The sequence below is a fragment of the Acomys minous genome, assembly GCF_964271855.1.
Source record: "Acomys minous genome assembly, chromosome: 2".
NCBI classification, from domain to species: Eukaryota; Metazoa; Chordata; class Mammalia; order Rodentia; family Muridae; genus Acomys; species Acomys minous.
Window position 1 is genome coordinate 16,333,157 of NC_140484.1, and position 25,646 is coordinate 16,358,802.

Below are 25,646 nucleotides of genomic sequence, written 5' to 3' on the forward strand. Positions count from 1 at the left end.
GCTGGAGTGAGAGCCCCACTTGGGGCCCTGAACTAACACAAGGAGAAGTCTGAGCTGCAGGGAGCTGTGTACTGACTGGGAAGACTTTTCCCAAACACTTTCGGAAAAGGTGTTGTGAGAAGAGAAGGGGGCGGAGTGGAGGATTAACATGTGAAATGAAGTTTTCATTGACTCCGGCGGCGGGGGTAGAAGGCTGTTTTAATGGTATTTTGTTCCCCTATTTTCTCCCCTTGAGCTCTTTAGAGATATTGTTTTGCTAAGACAGCCTTTCTTCCCTCTTCTTTCCAGTCTGAGGACTGCCTCTATGGGAGCCAACATAAATATTTCTCCTCCAGGAATGTGGGTTAATTAAAAGGAAACGAATGAGTGGAAGCATCCAATCCAGATGGACAATAGACGAGTGCCCGGCCTGCCCTTCCCTCCCACCACCACCAGCGCCACCAGCGTGCCAAGGCCGACCCTTTCTCTCTTTGCACTGACCTGCTCCTAAGGCCAAGTGAGGCTGGGATTCTTTTAAAGAAAAGAAAGCCCTGCTTATGTTAGGCTCACAGGCCAGGGACAGGAAGGAGACAGTGTTTTGCTCACCCGACCCAGTGTTCTCGTCACTTCTCAGGACCTCCCTCCTCCTCTGTCCTCAGACTGAGACAGATGGGCTCCTAGAGAGTACACAAGAGACGGGAAGGGGCCTGGGTTGCTGTGCCACCCGTTTTTCTCAACATCAGTTTAAATGTGTAAAACAAAGGTTTGACTAGCTGACCTCAGGAGGTGCCTCATCTTCCCAGTCAGTGTCTGCACAGCCTCAGTGATTCAGTGTAAGACAGAAGCCATGAACTGAGGGACGCTGGTGCACTGTCAGCTGTCCCCACTCGGTGTTTATTGCATGAACAGATGCCTGGAGGCGGAATGCATAAAGGGGGCAATATTTTCTTTATAGAACTGAGATCAACTGGGTGTCAGTCATAGCCGTTTGTGGATACAAAGCAACCATGAAAGAAGTGGCAGCCAGATGCGTTTGGGGTCTGGCTTTAAAGTTCTGAACCTTTGAAGCACAGTGCTTCTACCTTTATGCTGAGAGCCCTGGAAAGATCAGCTTTACTTTCCAACATGGAACCTTTATAGTTTTCGATTGCATTGCCACGTTTTCTTCTGTACACTATGGAGTGTATGTTGCGTGAGATGGTGGGATTCGTGTATACCATTGCTTGATTGGGAAAAAGAAAGGATAGCTTGGGAGATTTAGAAGTCACAGATAAAAACTGAGGCAGAAAAAGAGAGTCTTTTATGATGGAGCTGGAAGTGAAGTACCAGGAGCCCCCGAAGTTCCCTGCTAAAGGAGAGGACTCCCCTCCCCCCCCCCTGCGCCCTTAAGTGTTAATAAGACCTGAAGACGCACAGAGGTCTGACTCAGCCAAGGTCCTTTCGAATGTCCAAGGCATTCTACTCTGGAAGGGCAGCAGCCCCTGGGACTTTGGCATTGTGACCTCTGTGCCAGTAGAAGAGGACTGAAGTATGGAAGTTGGCTGGCTTCTGCTCCAGCAGTGCTGCGGATGCCCACAGCCAGGACTAGCCTGGGACAAGGGGCAGCTATGGGGAAGGTCTGGCCTCAACTGGCTCTTCTGTTGCCAGATCCTCATGGGCTGCTCCTCTCCAAAAAAGGAACCCCGGGCTCAGAAGTCCCAAGCTCTGAGCTTGCAAGGAGAGGCACTGGGGGAAGGTTTATGTGGATGATTTACTAATCCCAGGCAGATTAGCCTCAGTCAAATCGTGCTAACTACTTAGGCCATCAGGGAAGGCTACAGGGAGATGGTATCCTGCCAAACTGGGAGGGAGGAGAAAGTTTAGACTTTAAATTTCTACTCTGCTTCCCTCTACAGCCCAGTGAGCTCAGGACCTGAGGAAAGAGGCACATATCAGTGGCTGCTGTAAACTAAAAGGGTCAGGGTTCTAAACACCCTAATAGCAACAGTTTCACAGTGTGTGGGCAGAGGCGGTGGGGGTTGTCGGTGGCAGGGGGCGGGAGGGAGGTAGTGAGTGGGGTGTCGGTGGCAGACGGAGGGAGGGGTGAGTGGGGTGTTACTAAGCAAGGAAAGTGTCCATTGTTCTGAATCCTGCCTATCTGAGAACCAGGGGGGCTGGTTTCTCCTTCTGGTGCCCTGCCTTTAGAGGTACAGATCCCAAAATTGGCTTCATTTACCAGTTTTGGCTCAGAGGCTCAAAGCACCTGTGGAGAAGACAACAACGTATAGACAGACGGCTGCTGTGAGCAGAAAATGATTGTCACCTGACCACTGCCGACCTCTGCGCTCTGAGACCCCTTGGGAGTGCCTGGAGTATCTTTGGTCTTTAGGAAGGTCACTGCTCAGCTGATGAAGTCTGTCAGTGACTGGTGTCACGGAGGAATAACGCATTTGGTATGCAAGTTGGACTCTGGGGTTCCCTCTTACCCCGTATTCAAAGGATTACTTGTTCCCGGTTTTTGTTTTGTAGTTGCTGTTGTTTTTTCCAGGGCAAGTAGGGAAATGAGAAGACAACATTTAGATTCCCGAAGAGTCAACAGCAGGGAGTCTAATCACAGAGGCTCCGGCTCACAGGAGGCAGGTGCAGCTGTGGTGGGCAAGAGAAGGCGCGCGTCTTTACCTGGACTCTGCATATCTATCTGAGAGGGGTCCTTCCTAGGCCTGAGAAGCTAGGTCCAGCATTACAACAGCTGGGCTCCAAAGCAGGGTAGGGTGAGGTGAACAGACCCGCCTGTTTTCGTCCTTTTCTCAGGAACAACTTGTAGAGTTTTATAACAATTTTGAGACCTACGAGTGAGCTACAAAGACCACGCGGATGAATCCAGGAAATGTTTGGAAAGTGGCGCTCGGCCTCTCCCTGGGCTAGGGAGCACGAGGTCCCCATTCTGGCTTCCTCCTCATCCAGGATCTCTAAACGAAGCCAAAGACGTACAGGGAGGGAGTCAGGAGGGTACCCTTACGGTTTCTTGCCGGGTTTGTGCGCAGCGCCTCTCGGCGGCCGCTCAGCGCGGCTGCAGAAGTACTTGGTGACGCGCCGGCGGCATTGCTCGCAGCGGACCGCGCAGCACCAGTGAAACTTGCAGTTGCAGCTGGACACTGTCTCGGCGCGGCGTTCCTCCACCGCCAGCCCGCAGTCCCCACACAGCCGGCGGCAGCTGCGGCGCTCCCAGCGGCCCAGGGCGCGCCCGCGCCGCAGGCACTCTCGGCCCTCCGTGCCTAGCAGCCCCAGGGTCTTGTTCTCTAGGCAGTAGTCTGGGGAGTCCTCCAGGTGCACCAGCTCGCGGGTGGAGATGGAGCGGAAGGTGTCAGCGATGGCCCCACGACCCGCAGCGCTGTTGCTCGCACCCTGTAGCAGGTCCACCTTGAGCGCCGCATGATATTTCTCCTTCAGGTGCGCGCCTACCTCTCGGAACTCCGGCAGCTGCAACCAGCAGGTCTGCGTGGTGCAGCTGCCAGACACTCCGTGGCACTTACACGTGCGTTTCATGGTGCCCTTGACCGCCTGGGGAGAGAGCTGCGCGTAAGCAGCGGGGCCAGAGGAGTTGCAAGGCGCCTAGCTAATGAGTGGCCAACCGACTGGGTAGGATCTGTTAAGGAACCCAAGTGTTGGACCAGGTAGCGGATGGAGCCAGCAGCCTAATGCAAAAGGCTACGGAACTCAGGAACTCACCTTGCGGCCAGCTTCGTTGTTGTGCAGATTCATGGCTGCCCGGGCATCTTGTCCTGTCTCCAGGGCATCCACAAACTGCTTGGAAATTGCCTCTCCGAAGCCCACGTTGTCACTGCAGCCTCCCCAGAGCCAGCCTTGGCCTCCTGAAAAGGCAGGGGCAGGAAAAGCCATTGAGTCCAAAGCATCCTGGGGTCATGTGTCTAGTTGGGTAGAGTGGGTGTGTGGAGGAGACTCCCCGGTGGGGGTAGGGTGGGAAAGGGTTAATGTCGGAGGAGTGCTCTGTTTCTGGACTGGTTTCAATCTTGCTTTGTTTTTGCCGCCTTTTCTGCCCTTATTCAGTCTGAGCCAATCCCTTGCCCAGACCTACATGTCCCGTGCTCCTCTGCAGGAGAGCGCACGTGTCTGGCTGGCTGGAGGTTGAAGCCTGCAAAGGGACAAGAGTTCAGCCTTTGAGAAAGAAAGAGGGACCTAACTGAGGTAATATGGAGAAAGGAAGTCAGGAAGGCAGTGGAAAACCGCGGGACCAGGGAGGAACAGGGGACAAAGAAAGAGGAAAGGAAGCCCCTCCCCTTCCCCAGGGCCAGATGATTGAGTCTGCACACTACTACTCTGTTATTGTGTGTTTAAGTTGAGGAAATCCATCTGGGAGAACAAGGCCCTAACCTACCTCTGGGCAGGGTTGTCACTGTAGTGTGTGGGCTGGAACTGGCTCACTCCTTCAGCATCACTTCCCTCACGGTTAGAAGAACACAATGTACCCCCAGCTTCCCACCATGTCTTCTGCTGTGTACGTGAACTTCCCGCCTGCCTGCTCCCCTCATTTCCACATTTCTACTCACCCAGTTGTCCATTTCGGGAGTCATCACAGCCACAGTTGTCAAAATCTCCAAGGCTGCAGTTTCTCGTCAGGGTGTACATCACTCCCGCGGAACTGATGGCATGTACAAACGCTGTCTCCCGGTTAGCTGGGGGAGCCAAAGTCCCTCAAGAGTTAGAAGAAGAGGTTGCAGCCCCAAGAAATGCCATGTGCTACCTTCACCTGGGGCCTCCATCACACATGCCTCTGCCAGCCCTAGCCTATCCATGCCTAGCCTCAGCTCTATCCTCTTTCCCTCCCGTCTTTTCAAGTCACACACCGTGCAGTCAGTCTTCAAAAGCTCCTGAAATGGGCAGCCTTCTCCTTGTTTATCATTTCTATGGTAGCCTGGTCTCCAAATGTCTCCTGGCTCAGCACCGCTCTCTATGCTTGCTGCAAGGAGGCACTAAGCAGGATTCATGGCCCTAACCTACATCTTGGTATTATTTAGATGGTGAGGAAGCCTTTTTCCAACTGGGCAGCCAAAGGCAGCAAGGGACTGGAAATGAGGCGGAGGGTATTGAACAGTGAGGAAGGGAAGGAGGGAGGGAGAAGGAAAGAAGGAAGGGAAGGAAAGAAAATATAGGTAAGAAACAAGGGCCAGAGAAGGAAAAGAGAAGATCTCAGAAGAGAGTGATGTCCTGAGCAAAGGGATTGAGTGAAAATAGAGGATGAAGAGGAAGGACCAGGCTCTGCTTACCACTACGAAGTCCACCATGGCTGGACAGCTGTAGAGCCCTCTCGGGGCAATTCCAGCGGTCCCAAGCAAACTGGTATTTACATTCTTCAATACCACTCTGGGCGCCAGCTGCCACGCTGCTGGAGTAGACCAGGTAAGCCTACAGAAATATAGGCTCAGAATTTAGCCTCAGCATAGGAGACATTTGCCCCACACTGGCCAAGCAACTCTCTTACTGTCTGGTCTCCCAGCCTTCTAATATTGACCGAGAAAGCAGTCTAAAAATGCCATCTCATATGGTGTCAGCATCCCTGTGGATAAGGACCATCTTGTAGGTAAGGAAACCCAGGCTTGGGAAGAAGTGCTTTGCCTGGGGCCTCAGTTAGCAGATGGCAAAGGGAGAAGTTGAATTTGGTTTCTATCAAACTCCAGTTCCCACCAGTCTTTATTCATTAAACTAAACTGTCTCTCCAAAATGAGCCAAGTTACACAGTTCTTGAAATTTCCAGTGTTTGAACCCCACTACTAGCTAAGGATTGGTGTTTTGGAAAAACTTTTTGTGTGGCAGCCATGTAGTGCAATTCCCGCATGTGAGAGGGCTTGCACAGACAAGGATGTGGGATTGCATCTGTCAAAGCTGGTGACTTTTCTGGCTCTGGAGATTCAAGCCATAAATGTAGTAGCAATATACTCAAGTTCTCATCTCGGCTTTGACCATGTGCTAAGTGGCTTTGGGCAAGTCCCTATCTGTGCTATATACTACAGTATAATGGAAATTGTAAATACAATGAAGCCAGCATGTGTTTTCAGCCAACAAGTTAAGACTAGTGACATCCGAGTTAATCAAAGATCTTTTTCTTACCTTTGGACCAGTCATCAGAAAATTGTTCACTGACCTAGAAGAAAGAAAAAGCAGAGTGCAGTAGAGAGACATCGGTTTGTTTCTGCTCCCGAGAGTCACAGAGATTATTTCCACAATATCATTGAGAGAAAGAAAGGGAAATTTCATTTTCATAGGAAACATTAGACTTTGTCAAAAGGCCAGTAGCAATCACCTGCTCAGGGCCAGCAAGATAGATGACCCAGTGGGTAAATGTGCCTGCTGCCAAACCTCACAGCTTGAGTTTGATCTCAGGAGCCCACATGGTAGAAGAGAAACAGCTCCTGCAAGGGTCCTCTGGCCCCTATTACATGCTATAATGTGTGTGCTGGCTCCAACACATGTGCACACCCCCCAGAAATAATTTTAAAATAATTTTAAAAAATTAAAGATAGCCCATTTAGTTAAGAAAAAGACTAAGTTCAAAGTAGTATATTTCTTTCCATTAAAAAACTTATTTTTATTTTAAGTGTATGGGTGACTGGCTGGCTGGCTGGCTGGCTGTGTGCACACCATGTACCTGAGGAGCCCAGAAGAGATGCCAGATTCCCCTTGGACTGGAGTTAACAATTGTGAGACAGCCTGTGGATGTAGGGAACTGTACCCATGTCCTCTGAAAGAGCAACCTGTCCGTGTGCTTAACCACTAAACCATATATCCCCATCTCTTTGGAATTTTAAAGTCAGTTGTCATTCCCAACACCATAAAAAAATATAAAGTTATAGCTTTCAAATGGAAACGGAGCTAATTTTAACTCTGAGTATCAGATGCTATTCAGTATCTCACATCATGTAGTTCTTTGAAATCATCTCTGCCCCCAAACGTTATTATCTCTGTTTTGTCCAAGAGAGTCTAAGAGGAGGCAGCTAACTACATGTTCAGGATCACTCAGCTGATATCTGTGGAAGTAGGATCTGAAGCCAGGCGTGTCCGTCTCCACGGAACTGGAGACAGATGCCCATCTAATTAGGAACTGGCGAACAGTGGAATATCTGCCCAGGCTTCCGGTAATTGAAATACCAAATGAATGCCCAAAATAAAGCTGAATCTGAAAAAGTAGCCTGGCCTCTGTTTCTTCGGACTGAAAGTAGGCCAGCTTTCAGTGGTCCAGTGGCTTCACTCTTCAGTCTTTATCCCAGAGGAATGAAGACTTTTTAGCTTAGGAGTGAGGGGTGTGTGTGTGTGTGTGTGTGTGTGTGTGTGTGTGTGTGTGTGTGTGAACTTCTGAGTGTGAAAGTTAAAACTGTAGCCTTTGCTGGCCTTGATGGTGCATGATTGTAATCCTAGCACTTTGGAGTTGGCAGCAGGAGGTCAGGAATTCAAGGCCAGCCTCCTCAGCATGTTCCAAACCAGCCTGGACTACTTGAGACGGTCTCAAACCAACAAACAAAAACATATAGTATTGCTTATCACACACAAGGCCGCTGAGTTCAAGCCTTAACACTGCACCATGAATAAACATACTTACAAACAACAAAAATCACCAAGTATAAAAACAAAAACCCAAACCCCCAAAACTGGCGATTCGAACCATGGAATACGACTCAGCAATAAAAAGAATGAATAAAAAAGAGTGAGTGCAATCCAAGTTAATCACAAGGAAATTAGATAACGTCAGTCTCAGGCTGCAGTGACAGCTCAGTCATGTGTGTGACTGCTGACTAGCTAGCTAAATGACCCAGTGAGCTCTGGGTTCGAATGAGAGAGCCTGCCTCACTATGTAAGATGGAGAGCAAATGAGACACCTAATATCAACTTGTAGCCTTTATGTGCATTTACACAAGCAGCGCCACACAGATGAACACACCCACACAAACACCACACATATACACCCCCAAACCAGTCAATTCCAAGAGAATACCTATTGCTGGGTCTGGTGGTGCCCGCCTGTCATGGTCACCACCTGTGAGGCAGAGGAAGGAAGATCACAGGTTAAAGGTGTGCATGAACTACAGAGCAAGTTCTAGCTCAGCCTGGTCAATTTATGAGACTTTCTCTCAAAAAAGTAAAAAATGCTGAAGATAAAATTTAAACGCTCACCAAACCTGAAAGGATCAGATCCATGTAACAGTGTTGAAATAAGGTAATTGTAGAGCTAAAAACAAAGTAGTGTGGCTAATAACAGGTCACTGATTTGCCATGAGTTTGGAATGGGACGATGGATGTGGCTATTAAGAGTCATGAGCCTAGCCGGGTGCAAGAGCAAAACAAACAAACAAACAGAAAACCACAGACATCTACAAAATCTAGCAAAAGGATGGCCTGCCTGTTAGAGCTCGGCGGACAGAGCTAGGTCAGCAAAAACGAAGCTGCACTGTACTGAGGGGGCGGAATCAAAGAACTCACAGAGAAGTTCAAGATGGCTTGAACGAGTTCACAATCGTCAAAGCCATGCTAGGTTCCGAGATAAGTTTCTGATCCTTAAAGCCTTGTGCCAGAGACATCAGAAAGGTCAAGGAGCTTACCCTGTCACAAAAGAGCAATCTTTACGTTCGGAATAACTTGCAAGCTACACATTACCAGACCAGACAGAATAGTTACCAATTTACAGGACAGACATTACTGGGAAAGAAGATGGAGCGAAACAAAACGTGAGTGACAATGAACAAAGCTTTGGCAAGCTGGACTAGATTCTCTCTAGGGAAGTGTCTAAGGTAGGACAGTGTGGGGGTAAGGGACAGAGAGCCTGGAGGATATTCCTTTCCTAGAGAACCTATAGTATGAAAAGTCTTGTGTTACATGCTTGTCAGCTGAGCCAGTTAAAATGGCGGGTTTAACTGGACACCTGTCGCGTGACGAGACTGTGGGCCTTAATTGGCCAACATTCCCACGGTCATGTTCTTATTCGTAGATACACCTGGTCCACCTTTACTGCTTTACCTTTATGTAAAATATCCAACATCTTAAAAAGACTGTGTCCTCCTGGTAAGCACCAAAACAGGGTAGGCTTAGTTTTGATAAAAACTCAAAGCAGCAAGGATGCTCATGTGTTGCTAGTTAGATTGTAAAAGAGTGCATGCACTTTTGAAAAATTGTTTAGCAATTCCTCCACAGGTTAACTACGACACTGAAGTTCTACCACAAGGAGGACATATTCAATAAAACATATCCACTGTGTTTATAGCAACATTAATTAGAATATCCAAAACCTAAAACTGCCCAAATGTCTAGCAGCTAATGAATGAGTGGCCGCAATCTGGTATATCCATGATAGAATATTATCTGACCATAAAAGTAGATGAAATACCGCATATGAGCCAACAGAGATGAGCATCGCTCTAAGAGAAAGACCAACAACCATATGAACTCTTCTTGCTCTTGATTTTACAAGAAACATCCAGAAAAGACCATTGTGGGTTTTAAAAATATTTACTTTTAAAAATTTTTATGTGCACTGGTGTTTTGACTGCGTCTATGCCTGTGAAGGTGCCAGAACCCCTGGAACTGGAGTTACAGACAGTTGTGAGCTGCCATGTGGGTGCTGGGAATCGAACCTGGGTTCTCTGTAAGAGCAGCCAGTGCTCTTAACCACTGAGCCCTTTCTCCAGCCCCTAAAAAAGACTGTTCTATGGAAACTGAAATTAGATTGGCAGTTATCAGGGGGACAGGGGAGAACACTGGGGCATGGCTGATAATGAAAAGGGCTTTCTGTCAGGGTTGATAAAAATCAGAAATGGATTGTGTTGAGGCTTAGACACATGTGGATCCACATGTATGTGGATTTCCTAAAAAGCCACAGGATCTTACTCCTCAAAGAGTGAGTTTCCTGGTGTGTGGATTCAGTCTCAATAAAGCCGTCATCTAAGTCTTTCTTATTTTCAGGCAAAGCTCTAGTTCAAAAGGCAAGCTCAGAAATTCTGTTTAAACATTTGTGTGCTTATATTTATGTGCATGTGTGTTTGCCTGTGTGACTGTGTACAACATGCATGCAGGAGCCCATGAATGCCAGAAGAAGGCACAGGATCCCTGGATCTGGAGTTACAGGCAGATGTGAGCTGCCACAAGGGTCCTGGGTCCTCTGCAAGAATAGTAAATGCTCTGAGCTGTCTCCCCAGGCTCTTCAACCAGCACCCCCTGAAGTCTCACTGTGAGTGTTTTGAGGAGTTGAAGTGGGTATTGGACCCAAGACCTCAACATTATTAACCGAGTTACTAATTTTATAATCCAGAGACTGCTTGGCCCAGCCCTCGCTTGCTTTTTCTCTTTTTCTAAGATAGCGCCTCACTATGTAGTCCATGGCTGGCCTTGAGCTCACAACCTTCCTGCTACAGCATCCTAACTACTGGAGTAACAGGTGTGTACCACCATCCCAAATATCACAGCGCTCCCCACCCCCACCAGGTCTCACTTTTTATCCCAAGCTGGCCTTGGTTTTCTTTTACTGCCATGCTTCTGATCATAAGTATGGCTTGCCTGACACATTGGTGCCCCCCCCAGCTCCCCTTATATACTGCTTTGACATAGAAAGCATTCTGTACAAGTGGGTTGAATTAAAGGGTTTGGAAAGGGAAAATAATGACAAGATTCTTAGAGCCAATTGGAAATTCCAGAAGAAAAAGGATTCCAAAAAGATTTGTGGGGGAAAGCCATGGCTCCTACCCACTGCCATCTCAGTTTGTTTATATGGAGGAGATTCTAGCGGAGACAGAGGGGAACCCACAGATTTCAAACCCAGGGGCTCCTTTTTCATTCTTTCTAAAACGTTTACATCCTCAGCCCAGAAGGCAATGCCCTGTCCCCTCCCCAAAACCTACAAACCTAGAAGTGTGCATGACCCGGATGGATCTTTGTCCTGGAATATTATTTGTATTCGAGGCAGTTCATAGGCAGCACTTAGTCTTTTAATTAAAATGTTCTGCAAAGAGAAGATGTGGGGGACATAAGGAGGAAATCTGGGGCCAGCAGCGGCGCCCCCTCTTACTTGTTGAGATGAGTAGGGGCTGCATCAGCAGATGATCATACAGCAAAGGTGAAAGCAAGGACCCCCGAGTGAGTGCACACGGTGGTTACCGTAGACACATCCACAGCACCGCTTAAGGCTATGATAATCATCATTGTGGTTCCTAGTAACTCGGAATGGGTATAGGCGGTTTGCATAAACTGTAGTTTTTCTATTATACTGCCAAGTAAATATTTTATTGTTTCTTCTCCTTTTGTTACACACACACACACACACACACACACACACACACACACACACACATATTCCATATATGTATCTCTGTATAAAGTGTGATATCACAGTCCCAGGGATGGTAGCACATTTTTTTATTCCCAGTCCTCTGAGGCAGAGGCAAGTGGATCTCTGTGAGTTTGAGGCTAGCCTGGTCCCAGACTAACCAGGATTCCATAATGGGAAGCTGCCCCAAACAAGTATAATGTAACATAAAATTCAGTTTGTGTCACATACTAACATCTAGCATGATCACATATGTCAGAGCAGTAGTGTTTTACCTGTAACACATTATAAATTTTCGTAACAACTCAAGTGTTTCTGTTGTGCACAGAAAACCTACTGTAAGAAGTTTAGTGCTTGAAGCCCACGCCATTGCCACAACAGTTAGAGAAAATAGAACGAGTGGGGCGTGGTGGCACACACCTGTAATCCCAGCACTCGGGAGGCAGAGGCAGGAGGATCACTGTGAGTTTGAGACCAGCCTGGTGTACAAAGTGAGTCCAGGACAGACAAGCCTACACAGAGAAACTCTGCCTTGAAAAACCAAAAGGAAGGAGGAGGAGGAGAAGGAGGAGAAGGAAAGAAAGCAAGAGAGAGAGAGAGAAAATAGAATAGAACGAATCTGTTCTCCACTTCACAGATACGCAAACCACATCATGGCACCATAACACACTAGTTCAGTGGGGGGTGGGGGTGGGTCTGGAACCTACACTGTCTCACTCTAGAGCAGTGGTTCTCAAACTTCCTAACGCTGTGACGCCTTAGTACAGCTCCTCATGTTGTGGTGGCCCCCAACCGTAAACTTATTTTGTTGCTACTGTAGCTGTAATTTTGCTACTGTTATGAATTGTCACGTAAAGATGATATGCAGGGTACCTGATATGTGACCCCTGTGAAAGTGTCATTTGATCCCCTTGTGGGGGTTGAGGACATACACCGCTGACCATGTGACTCATCTGTCCCCTGCCTCAGTCCTTCCGCTAACCCAGGACTCTTAATTCCTCAAAGTCAGAAATGGGTCTTTTGGAGGTCTTAGTGACATTCTACTTAGTGGTTGGTGCCTAAGCTCAGGAAAGAAGTCCAAATAGTGATCACATGGTCTTGGCTACATTTTTTTTCCTTGTAATGCTCCACCTTTCCCTTCTAGAAGCTTCCATGCTCACAGGGACAAGGGTTCTGGGAACTACCAGATCTTCCCCATAACTGATACTATTCACCCAAGCTCTTGTAGAAATGAACAAGGGGATGGTATGGGAGGACGCTACACTTCTTGTTTCATTTTTCTCTAGAAACATGCTAAAAATAATTGTGCGTTGGTTTTTTTTAAGTAAGGACAAATGTCTTTTATCCCCCTACCCCTGGGGTTTAATTTTCCTGTGTGAGTTTTCATATTGTCATTTCCGCAGAAAGGTCATAAGGAGGTTTGCTTACATTTTGGCCCAGATGTGCCAAATCTAAGTAGTGGCCACCTGAGAGGCCCTGCAAAGGGTGGTCCTTTCAAAGAGTACCATTCTTACAAAAAAAACGTGTGAACGAAGCCTGAGGTGACTGCTGCTGCTCTTCCTGGGCTCAGCCTTTGGGGACTTCGAGGGGCTGCTCACCACCAGCGATGCACAGTCAGTCTTGGCACGTGGCCTGTCTATGTTCAGCCTCGTCCAACCCCACAGTGACACCAGAAAAGCACCCAAAGCTTGGCTGACTAGAAAAGACTGTAAGGCTAGTTATTATCTTGGGAGCTGGCAGTTTTCACCCATGGATACTTGGGTCTCCCAGATTAGCATAATTCCTCAGTAGATTCTAGCTCTGTCAAAGTCCCCAGGTGCTTGAGGTGGCTTTGGTGACAGCATCTTTCCCAGACAGCCATCTGGTCTCACTGCACCCCAGAACAGGAGGGCATAAGCAAACAGTTGCTCTCTGCCAACTCCCATAGGCTGCCGGGAAACTGAGGTGCCTGGTTGAGGTAGGGTTGGACTGTCTGCTCCTGTTCCTGGCTTCTCTCTTTCTCCTTGTACCTCAGGTGGTTCCCTCACAATGTGGCTGATTCCTGCCTTCTTCTTTACAGCACAACGAAATGTTTGCAGAGGTGGCTTATGTTCCGAAGGATTCCGAGTCTGGCCAAGGCCCACCCGTTCTTCTTCTGGCCCTTCACTCACTGCCTCTGCTTCTGGAAGTCTTTGATACGTCAGCTTCCTGGGCTTGCCTCTAGACCACATCTACACTCCAGTCACCATGCCTAGAGTGAAGCTTTGATCCACAATTTGTGCTTTTATTTTTCTTATACTCTTCTACCTTATTCTTATGCTACCTTATTCTTATAAATTACTTCACAGCAAGAATTAGGGAGAGCAGTCAGATCTCCCTGCCTTGTCCTCTACACACTTCCACAGAGTCCCTCTGCTGTCACAGGCTCCCAAGCCAAGCTGCTTAGCCAGGCCCTGTCTTCTTGGGCTTGACCTCACCACCTTCAGCCGCAGCACCCCTAACACAACCCCTAATGAGGGGGTTCCTCTCTTTCAGTTTCCCGAGTATCTGAGTCCGCACTGTGCTCGTCATCTTAATTCACCCTTCCTTCATTTCAGGGCCGTCTGGGATCCAGCTGCACACCCCGGCCCTATGTGTCACTGGAGCTGTGTGGGTGGTCTTCACAGCAGAGCTATGCCGAAGTTACCTCCCTTCCCATTGCTTCTCCTCTCAGGGACCTTCTCCCATGGAAGAACCTCAGAGACTAGGCAGTAGGCAAGTCTCGCCTTGATTCATGAGGCTTTGTCTATAGCACCGCACTTGTCCGTTGGTTCACCCACTGAGATCTAGTCCACAACCAGCCTCATCTCAATAGCTTTTCTGAAGGAGGTGGAGGAGGAGAGGAAGGCCTTTGGAGCAATTCACATACAAGTGCCATTGCAGCTCTGTCAGTGCCTGGAAAGCCTCCAAAATTTTTCCCTTAAGAATGTATGTTTCCTCTCCTAATATTAATTACACACATGCACATGCACACATGCGCACATGCACACATGCACGAGCATATGTATATATACACCCAAAGCCTTTTTTACCTGATTTTTTTTTAAGAAGTTTGCATTATTTTTCCAACTTAGGGAGCTAAGAGACAACTGCAAGCCCCTGTCTCTATGGATTAGAACTTCTCGTAGGCAGGAGTTAAGCCACTGCCCCATCACCCCCCAGTGTGAGGATGATTCTTCGTCTTGGCAGTTTGTATAACAACACCATTTTGTCATCAGCAGGTTCTCAGCCATAGTCAGGACTCTGCCTCACTATGGGACTGACAGACCTAGACCAGAAATGTTCAAGCACAAACTCTGTCTGCATTCATCTCTTAGCATGACTAGGACCTTGTCCCTGGGCTAATTTTGGGTGCCTGGCTCCCACTCCCCTTCCTGTGTAGGCGTCTCATTCAGTGAGGTCCCACAGACTGGCTACTGTGCCAGGCTTATTTTGAGTCCAGCGGTTGATGTGGCTTAGACGTCTGATGAGGCCTGATCTCCTTTGCTCTGTCCCACTTACGCCTTTTAAAGACAAGTTTGGAGTGGCTTTCTAGAACTTTTTTTTTTTTTTGGTCCTTTCAAAACAGAGTTTCTCTGTGTAGCCTTGACTTTCCTGGGCTCTCTTTGTAGACCAGGCTGGCCTTGAACTCACAGGATCCTCCGGCCTCTGCCTCCTTAGTGCTGAGATTACAGGTGTGCACCACTGTGCCTAGCTGACTTTCTAGAATTTTATGTTTTATAGTCACTAGCCAGAACTTTCGTCTGAATCCCCTCTGCCTCACTTTTGTCCTGTCTCCCTTTGCTGTCCTTACAGGCCTGTGGCATCCTCCCTTCGATTTTCTTATAGATCTTTGACATTTTTGGCTCCTCCCTCATCTTTAATTGTATCTCTTAAAGAGACACAGAAAGTCTGGAGTCACGAGGCTCCCATTGGTTCAGACTGTGGGGTTATGGGTAGGCCAGGGGAGGAGGCATGATGGTGAGTGTGGACTACAGATCTTACGTCGAGACACACAGAGGCATTCAGGGAAGATGCTCAAAGGCTCCAGAGTAGGAAGATGCCTGGAGCTCCAGCTAGAATGGCCTCGCTCACAATTTTCTTTCTCAGTGGAGTTCACATCATGCTTGGCACTGGGAAAGCTGAGTCAGCCCCTTCTGGGATTTCCCCAATGATCCCCTGCATTCCACAACACATGTGAGCACACATGTGCAAGCGCTCGCACACACACACACACACACACACACACACACACACACACACACACACACACACCTGCACAGGCAAGAGTCTCACTAATCTGGATCCCAGAGTTCTAGAAGTTTCTCTCACTGCCTTCTAACAATACCCAGGGGTATTTAAGCCAGGGGTCTCCCGCTGCACAAGGAGCTGAAATTCTTGTGCATTGAAAACTACAAATCACAGGAACTGACCTGTTATAGTCAGGGGAAATGAGAAGGTACAGACAGACATCTGAGACCTTAGAGGGGAGAAAGTATGTAGAATGTCAAAGATCAATTTCCTTCTACTTTCAAATGTGTCGAGAAGGAAAAGAATCGCAAGAGGGCTGGGGATATAGCTCGATGATGGAGTCCTTGCCTAGGTATAAGCCCTAGGTTCTGTGCCCCTCACTGGGCATGGGAGACAGGGACGAGGGAGAGCCACTGTGGACAAGATCTTGTTGGGGGGTGAAGAACACAAGCTTGGGTTCAGAGAATGATGTTTTCAAGCAAGAAAAGCAGCACGTGTGAACTTGAGAGAGCAGTGAGGCATCAGAAGAGATGAGAGAGAGCAGACAAGATTGTGGCCAATTCTGTGGCCAGAGGAAAGGGTTGTTGTTGTTGTTGCTGTTGTTGTTGTTTTCAAGATGGGTTTAAAGGTGAAACTCAGGAGCTCATGGAGTTGGGCCATGTTCCTGTAGCTACTTCATGGCTTAAAATGCTCTTAAAACACGTTGCGGCCCTACAAATCAGTCTAAAAATATTTTTGTGAATGTAAAATTTCTATATGATGCTGAAACATACTATAGATGAAAGTCTTACAAACCAGTTGGCTAAAATAAAATGTTAAGCATTAAATATGCCCTAAAATGCCACATCAGTTCAAATTTTGCCCTTGCCAAATAATTATTGGCAGAGATCAATGGCCAGCCTTTGGGACAGCATCAAGCCAAGAAGCTCTGCCAAACAGGCTCAGAAGGATTTCTTTTCACCCCACCCACCCCCAAGAAAGTCATCAGTTTTCAAGGAGTTATTTTTTTTCCCTGCCAAGGGTTGTGCTGTCAGTCCAGGGGACCTCACAGAGCCAGGGGCTCTCCTCTCTCCGTTTCCACCGTTCTTTGTGCATTGCAGCAAGCTCCACCGAGAAAGCCAGGCTGCAGGAAAGCCCTTGGCACTTGGCATCTAAATGAGGAGGGAAAGGACCCAGCAGCGGCCCCTTCCCAGCCTCTAAGTGAAAGTTGCTGAGAGGCAGTCCAGGACACTGCCCCTGAGAAGCCTGGCATCATGGCAGCTTCTTAGCCATCACTGTGCAGGCAGCTTATGTTTCCCGACCCTGTCACTGAGGTCTCTGTGTAATAGATTTGAAATGATTCTTGTTTGTTGCACAGATGGACACAAACCCACTGATTTCCAATACCAGAAACCTCGTGTGACCACAGGAGTTACTCCCCACCCCCTAAACCAGCCAGTGAACAGCTCAAGGCATCAGAACCAACAGATGTCCTCAGCATTTTAGGACCGTTTTCACTACCTAATAGAACGAAATTCAAGTGGAGAGTGAGACATCCCTCCTCCCAGTCTGCCCCAGCCACTCATCTTGTTGCCTTTGCTGCTCAAGGCACAAACAGACCCAAGCCTGTATCTGAATGATGCTCTCGCTTTTGTTAATGGCTATTCCTGACTGCCCCCCAAGGACGATCGTAACTGTATACTGTCCCCAAGATTCTTTCTACTTGATGGCCCTAGATCTCTCAGATGTCTCTCTCATGCCCTTCCTCTTCCTGTTTTGAACTGTTTGACAGATTCAGAGTCAGAGAAATATATGCAGCAGGAAATGCTACAGAAAGTGTAGGCAAAACAGAGTAGACAGGAGTTCACACTGGTTGGAGCTGCATTATAGGGGTTTCTGACATATCTGTTCACTGTGCTTTTGTGAAGGAGGAAGATGAGGAGGAGGAGGAGGAAGAGGAGGAAGAGGAGGAAGAGGAGGTAGAGGAGGAGGAGGAGGAGCCCATGATATAAACTTACAACTAATCAGCATGCCCCTGAAGCAATAGCTGTGGAGTCCGAGCTCCGCAGAGACGCTGATGAAGAAATGCCGGCCAAGCCAACATGAGCAACCTGCTGGCTTGCTGTTGTCATGAGTTAGCAGGGTAGGGCACTCAGACTGAGTGTAAGACCAAAGACTGGAATTTGGTACAGCAGAAAATGACTAAAACACTAAATGGAGGGGACCTTTTCCCTTTGTGGAATGGCTTTTGTCTAGCCCAGAGAAGGCAAGAATGTCATGCCAGAGGTTGACAGAAAGACTAACATCAACTTTTTATGGAGTCTGACTGGCCTGGGGGATGGGAACACCGGAAACACAGACTGTTTGGAACAATGGATTTGGGGGTATGGTGGTTAGACAGTGGTGAGAGTAAATGCCCCTGTATAGTCTGATTTTTTCTTTTTTCTTTTCTTTTTTCCTGAGAGAAAACTCTAACCTCAGAAGCATAGAGAGAAATGACACGATCGATACCAGGGGCTTGCAGAAAAGATTGAGAAAAACAAACCGTAAAAGTTGGCCTCATAATGAGGCTGCAGGTCCATCCGTGTCCACAGTGGATGCTCATTTCTCTCGCGAGACTTCGGGAACTAGGCACATTTCAAATGGGATCAATGGGCTCTGTATTGATAGGACCCAAGCACACAGTTTCCCATGGCTGTTAACCCAGCCTGACCTTTGGTTTAGTGAGAAAAATATGCTTTCAGGAAAAAAAAATTTATTCTTTTAAAAAAAAATATTGCCTAGACCTCACTCTCTAAGCCATATGAACTCTCCGTCTTCTGATGAAAATAGAAAAGGGTCGTCAGAGCCCAGAAAAAAAAAGGAACTTTATTCATTGTCCTAGTCAGCTGACAGAGAGCAGAATCGAACCAGCCGTCCAACCACAGGAAATAAACAACAGTCTCTTCCCATGGACGGAAGCCAGTGTGGATGAAAAGGCCTTTGTTTCTGCTCCCTTCTTAAGTCCACTTTATCTCTATATAATGTCCCAAAACAGAGATCCTTCTGTGCCATATTATTTTTGATGCACATGCACACACACACACACACACACACACACACACACACACACACACACACACACGAACGCACACACACACGCACACATACTATGTACCTACCTCAGAGCATCCTTCCCATTACAACAAAAGCAGTAGTTGTGTATTTTCTCAGAACCTAATGCTTTTGGTTACAATCAGTATAATAGTACTATCACTGTTGTCATTTATGATCGGAGACATAAGGATTGTGAAAGGAGACACGGGCTGCCGTTCTTCGGGAAATGACGAGTAAGTGGGGGCTGACTGTTGCTGGTCCTGTCTCTAGCCCAGCCTCCTGCCATGCGGCTGCTCAGCTAGGCCACCTCCCAGATGCCCCTCCATCCCTGCTGGGTTTGAACTGTGTACTTGTTGATAGGCCAGGGAATGCTGCTGGTGAGAGCATTGCACGTACACCTTAGCACACTGTTTCCTAGATTCCAAAGCAGCTCCTCACGCCTCTCTCCAGGCTCTCTGAGGAAGAACACACCTGGCTGATATGACCAGCTTAGTGGACCTGCCCTTGGCTGAACTTCCCTTTTTTCATGTCTGGTAGGGGGTAAACTCATTACGAAACATATAATACAACAAAGAAACTATCATGAACTCGAAATGTTTAAATGTGTAGCCTTGGCTGTCCTAGAACTCATTGTGTAGGCCAGGCTGGGCTCAGACTCCCAGAGATCCACCTGTATCTGCCCTCTAAGTGCTGGAATTAAAGGCATGGGCCATCACACCTGGAATAAATTTGTATTTTACTTTCTATAGCATCCATTTAAAGACAGTGGCAGAAATATTTAGAGACCAATAGTATTAGCTATATATAGTGCTTGGTGAGGCTGTGCATGTAAAGATCCTCTGACAATAGTTTACCCCTGTGTGGTGCCCTAGCTCAGCGGTAGAATCGACTGCCAAGCGCAAGGAGACTCTGAGTTTAATCCTCAGTGTCACCAAAAGCAACACCCCAAATTGATTTGTTTCCTAGTCAGGCACTAGCACCTCAATATCAGATGTAATTTCAATATCCATAAAAATGTTACTGAAAAACAAACAAACAAATACTCAGCTAGGTGGTGGCACCAGAGGATTAGAAGAGGTGGGGGCAGAGGACCTGATCACCCATTGCTATTATGGGATATTAGCTGGGGTGAAATAGGGTGAACAGTTAAGGAAAAGCATTTTATGCCTATTTCTTCCTGAGAGAAACTATCAGGAAGACAGCCTCAGTTCATCTGGTCCCACTGAGGCAGTCACTATTTCTCTCCTTGGCTGTTTTGTGCATCCCTATTCTCTGTTTTAAGGAACCATTGGAAAAAAAAACATTTCTCAAGTTACTGAGGAATAACACTTTTCAAAACCAGGAAGGTTTGCTGCCATACTCTTTTAGACAATAATTTCAAGCAGCCCGACAACTGAACAGCCGAGCAGAAATTGTGGTCCTTTCTTAGATGCTTTTGAGGTCCTTACATAAAAAGTTGATAATGAAGTATTTACGAGAAACATGTCAAAGGCTGTGCTTGGTCAAATTTCTCTGCCCGGAACAACGGGATGACGACCTTCCACAAAGCCTGGAGTGCTTCGTTAGAGGAGTCATCAATATTTATTGTGAAAAGTCACTTTTCAAACGTTACTCAGACACAGGACCTTGGCAAAGTGTGTGTTTTAAATTCCAATCAAGACTTTTAGGAAGAAACAGTTAAAGTCTGAGCGCCTTGCCTAGGAGCTTTCGGGTATTCCCCCCCCCCCCCCACACACACATCAGGCTGGGCAGGGAGGGCTCTAAAGTCCTGTGTTTAAATTAAAACGAACTTTCACATTTCTTTTCTCTTGTTTTCTTTTGGAATCCAGACCCTTGAATTTGGACAGACAAGCAAGGCAGCCACCCTTCACTGTGGCTGTGTCAAAGTCGGAATGGAGTGAGAGCGTGACCCCCTTCAGCAGGGAGGGAGACACACAGTAAAGGTATTTTTTTTTTAATGGAACAATTCTTCGCACTGCCCTGGTGACTAGGCAGAGGCGTCTCGTGTTTCTCTTTTGCTGATATTGAATCAGCTGAAGACACCAGTAGCAACGCCCTGAAATAGTCTCCCGGCCCTTTTGTCGTTTTGTTCTTGTGAAGCAGAGATGGCCTTTTCTCTCTTTTCATGTCGAAATATTCAATTAAAAGGCCAATTAAAACTGGCCAATTATTTGGCAGTTTTGCTCATAATCAGGAGTGTTGCAAATCGTTAACGTTTAGCTGCAAGTACCTTGTACTAAGTTGGCGAACTTTGAAATCAACGCTTTAAATAGAGATCGCTAGGCTCATTTGCGACAAGAATACACTCTCAATTAGCACCGGAAGCAGGTTCCGGCAAAGGCATTGCTACCCTGGCTTCCTGGGTAGGTTGTGGCGCAGTTGGACTTGTATCTTAAGTAGATGGCCAAAGTGAAAACTTAAGCAGGGGGAGTAAGGGGGTGTTGATTGAGACGGCATCTGAATTGAGGAGAAACTCCAAACTGCCTAGCGACACGCGTTCCCCAGGTCAGGCCTCCTTAAAATGCTCATATTCTTGCTTATTACCAAACGCATGTGCAGATGCTTTTCCTGGAGAGCGAGGAGAATGACACCTAGCATTTGTCCCTGAGTTTGCAAAGCGCTCTCACGTCTCATCTGACTCTCAGAGCAACTTAGGGATTTCTGTACACTGAGCAGATAAATATGTTTGTAGAGAAGCTCACGTTTCTCGAATATTACCCTGTTCGTCAACCCAACTCCAATAGCTCCAACGCACTTTAGACAGTCTAGGGAGTGCTAACATGAGTAGTTTCTTAGACTATTCTGGAAAAAAGTCAGAAAGCGCAGAATCGGATCCGGCTCATTCTGTCTCTAGCAAGGGGAGCCCACTGGGAACTTGCCCTGCAGCACCTGGCCACAGCAGGGTCAGGAATTAGAGCTCCAGGCTACTGTCTGTTTCTCCCCAAATCACTTGAAATCTGTGGTATAAGCACTTACAAAAAAAATATACAAAATCCCTCATTTTTAAACCCAACCTTTTATTGGCAAGAATCCTAAAGATTTGCGGAGCCCAGCTACACACTTACAGAGCAAGCCCTACTGCATAGACTGGCTCTCCCCTAGACAGATCTCAAGGCCTCCTAGGGAAATGGAAGCTAGCTTTCTCCAATGTGCCACACACCCATACACATCCCACGCCCAAGTAGGTGACTTACCAGGCATGGCTGAGGTGGAGGACACAAGTGACAAGAAAGATGCACACAGGCTTTCTAAGAAACATAGTCTTCCGAGAAACAGAGGGAGAAATTCTCCAAAGCTGGGAGGCAGAGGAGGTGGGCAGCCTTCCCTTCAGGGGTAGAGGGATCTCCTCAGAGCTCTACTGCTTTAGTGTGTAAGCGATCCCAAACAGAGTTGAGGGGTGGTGAAATGGAGCTACCAAACATCCAAAGAAGAGATTATCTACTTAATTAAAGTTTTTCCCCCTCGAGGTCCTTCAGCCAATCAGAACTCAAGTGCCAGAGAAAGATTGAGTCGATCAAAAGAACACTCCAGGATCCTCCCAGACAAATGCAGAAGGGGACGAGGAGAATGGGGACAAAGAAAGGAGGGGGAGAAAGAGACATAGCCAAATCCCCTCCACACAAGCACTGCGTGGAGTTGCCTGTCTCTTGCTTTTCTCTGCCCACTACAGCACGGTCGTGCCCCTACTGAAGCGTATGTATACACAGGCACATCCACACAGGGAGAGCCTGGTCCCCAACAGGGATTTAGAGGGGTCTTTGTAGCACTTTGAGACTGGATTTGCATTTGGGATAACTTTCCTTTCGTCCTGGGGAGCCATGGGCCCTCTGATCTGGGGTCGCTGGCTGTGCATCTTTCTCCGAGGAAAAGAAAGTTTGGGGACTTTGGGAGGTTGATATCCTGACAACTTTTCCACCAGTACCTTACCGAGTACCTGGTACATTCTCAGCCCAGTACTAGACACTGTGAAAATTACATGCACGCACGAACGTATGTACGCACACATGCATGCACAGGCATGCATGCACGCACACGGATATGCACACCGCGCGTGCACACACACACACACACACACACACACACACACACACACACCCGCACACACGATTTCTACCAGAACTATATTTATGCATAGTACTGTGGTAATAAAAAGGCGTGGGTGCGTGAAGTAAGACACAGCTACAGATTGCTTGTAACTCACACAGGGTGACTCAGGGCAAGTTTTATGAGAAGATACACCGGGTGTTTGAAATAAAGGAGGTTCAACAAGTAGATGAAGGTGACTCCAGAGTCCCTAACGTCTCATCTCAGGAGCGGGGGGGCCAGGGGCGTTCCTCTAGGTCACACTGTTCTGCATGCTCCCCTAGGGGGGAAGAGTCACCTCAGCCTCAGTGTGGGTGCTCCTCAGAGGGCTCCTCACTCACTCTGAGCCTTCCTGCCACTTTGCTCCGCAGCTCCCCAGAGGCTGCGCTCCTCTTTTATTTGCGTTCCTCTTGCCCCTGAGCTCTCTGGCCAGATTGATGCCAACAAGCCAAAGAATTATCGAGCTGAATTGTTATCTGTATTGCTCAGACAATTTAGAGGTCTAGCCTTTGCTATTCTGGTAAATTTATCGTCCACTTGGAAACTTCCAGACCAGGTCTTCCTTTAACATCACAGTGATCTTGGTTGTTAACAACTTTGGTTATGTCATCTGTCCCCATGCAGAAAGGCAGCCGCAGACTCACCAGGGTTCACATCTCTTTTTCTTTGGCTAGTGTTAATACTGGGATAGTATAAATTGCTGAGTTTGCAAGTAATCTTAGTTTCTTGGGTTTTTTGTTTGTTTGTTTTGTTGTTGCTTGAGATAGAGTTTCTCTATGTAGCTTTGGCTGTCCTAGACTCACTTTGTAGACCAGGCTTGCCTCAAACTCACAGGGATCCACCTGCCTCTGCCTCCCAGTGCTGGGATTAAAGGCGTGCGCTACCACCGCCCGGCTAATCTTAGTTTCTTTTTGAGATAGAGTCTCCCAAACAGGCTACCCTCGAACTCTCCTCACCTTCATCCCAGCCTCCTCAGCAGGGAGTTACAGGTCCAAGCCACCAACCCAGGCAAATAGCATTATTCTGCTGCGTGTTTGAGAACAGGCTCTGTACGTTTGTGTTTTAAGACAGTTTAATTCATATAAACTGTCAATTGTGTAAGCAGTCTTATTTTGCTGAACATCTGGCTTGTTTTCATTCTAATAAAGGGGTTGGTAACTTTTCAGTTCATTTCAGTATTGCTGTTTCAATCAGTTTGGCATAGGAGAATAAAAAGCATCGATTTATTGAGCTAGAGGTCTCAGCTCGGTGGATTAGATACAATAGATTATCAATAAAGGTATGAGACCCTCTGTACTTTTGTTCCAACTTTATAACCCCATAAAATCCTCTCATCAGCTGCGTGTGGTGTTGTACGCCTTTAATCCCAGCACTTGGGAGGCAGAAGCAGGCGGATCGGTATGAGTTCAAGGCCAGCCTGGTCTACAAAAGCGAGTCCAGGATAGCCAGGACTTTTATATAGAGAAACCCTGTCTCAAAAAACAAAACAAAAACAAAAACAAAAAATCTTCTCATCATTTCCAGGTCCTAGGGCTGCTTCAAATGTCTCCAGAGCACTGGGATTAAAGACGTGTGCCACCATGCCTGGCCCTACTTATTTGCTTAGATTTATTTTATTTATTTATGTGTGTGTGTGTGTGTGTGTGTGTGTGTGTGTGTGTGTGTGTGTGCCAAAAGAGGGTATTTGCAGGCATGAGTATTTGCAGACTTTTATGTGGGATCCACACTGTGGTCTACCTGATTCTCAGCGAGCGCTCCTAACCGTAGAGAACCAGGGAGCTCAGGTGCAGAGTCGGGGTTGAGCTCAAGTTCCAGGTCAGCTTGGCTCACATAGACTCTATCTCAAAACCAAAAAGAAACACAAACAAATGTAAATCCAAAGAAGAGATTATCTGGAGAGTAAGGGAGAGTGGAAGTGGTTCCCTAAAGGAGCAGAGAGGCAAGGCAGAGTGTCTGTCTAGAAGATGCAAATACTTGAATGAGTCTAAGAGGGGGAAAAATGATTATGACCTCTATGACAGTGACAAAGAAGTAGGCTTTGTAGAAAGGGAATAAAATCTGTGAGACAACAGCCACTGTGACTGACATGTATGTAGCGTAGGAATAGGCTGGAACATCCAGTAGGGTGCAGGTGTGGAGGGGCCCTGTGTTGAGTTTGGAGGTCATCATCACTGAGACACTGGAAACCAGGAGAAATACACACATACGAACACACATACACACACATACACATACACACACATACACATACCACACAGACACACAGACACACACATATACACATACACACACACACCTTTTAATTTTATTTTTTATTCATTTGTATGCATGGGGGGGTCTATGCACATGCTAGAAGATGTTAGCAGAGGCCACAAGAGGGTGCCAGACCCCCCAAAGTGGAATTGCAAGTGATTGTGAGCCACCAGACAGGAATTCTGGATGCCAACCTGGGCCTCTGGACAAGCAGGAAGTGTTTTTAACCCCTGAACTATCCCTCAGCTCCCTGCTTAAGCAACATACAGTTTTGAGGGTCAGGGCATTATTTTTCAGAGGCCATGAAAGATGCATAGAGCAAGGTGGAACCAGAGGCTGAGACGATTTAGCCCATTTTCAGAAGCCAGGTGAGAAAAGGCAAAGGCTGAAGTGTGGCAGTAAATGGAAAACACCAGATTTAGGTCACTATCTAAGACAACAGAGGCTCTAGGTAGGCCCAGGAATTAGTTTGACATTTATTTACATAAAAGCATAATTTAAACTTACCCAGGCATTAAAACTCTCCCTGAAACAAAAACTTCTTCTTATAAACCAAATAAAAAAAAACTGATATAAATGGGAATATTTTCAACATACTTTGTTAAAAAGAAATATAAAATATGACCGGCTATTAAAAATCACTAAGATGGATGGGCGTGGTGGCACACTCCTTTAATCCCAGCACTCGGGAGGCAGAGGCAGGTGG

General features: G+C 47.2%; 1 protein-coding gene across 1 annotated transcript; it reads right to left on the bottom strand.

The window, feature by feature from the left end:
* Positions 1-1,358: 1,358 nt before the first annotated feature.
* On the bottom strand, positions 1,359-21,909 carry WNT8B (Wnt family member 8B). The gene is made up of 6 exons (XM_084763638.1): positions 21,799-21,909; positions 6,085-6,118; positions 5,244-5,382; positions 4,527-4,652; positions 3,688-3,830; positions 1,359-3,519 (listed from the first exon to the last, which is right to left on the bottom strand). Exons 1-6 carry the CDS (start codon positions 21,861-21,863, stop codon positions 2,974-2,976), a joined length of 1,053 nt encoding a protein of 350 aa, XP_084619764.1. The 5' UTR covers positions 21,864-21,909; the 3' UTR covers positions 1,359-2,973.
* Positions 21,910-25,646: the final 3,737 nt, after the last annotated feature.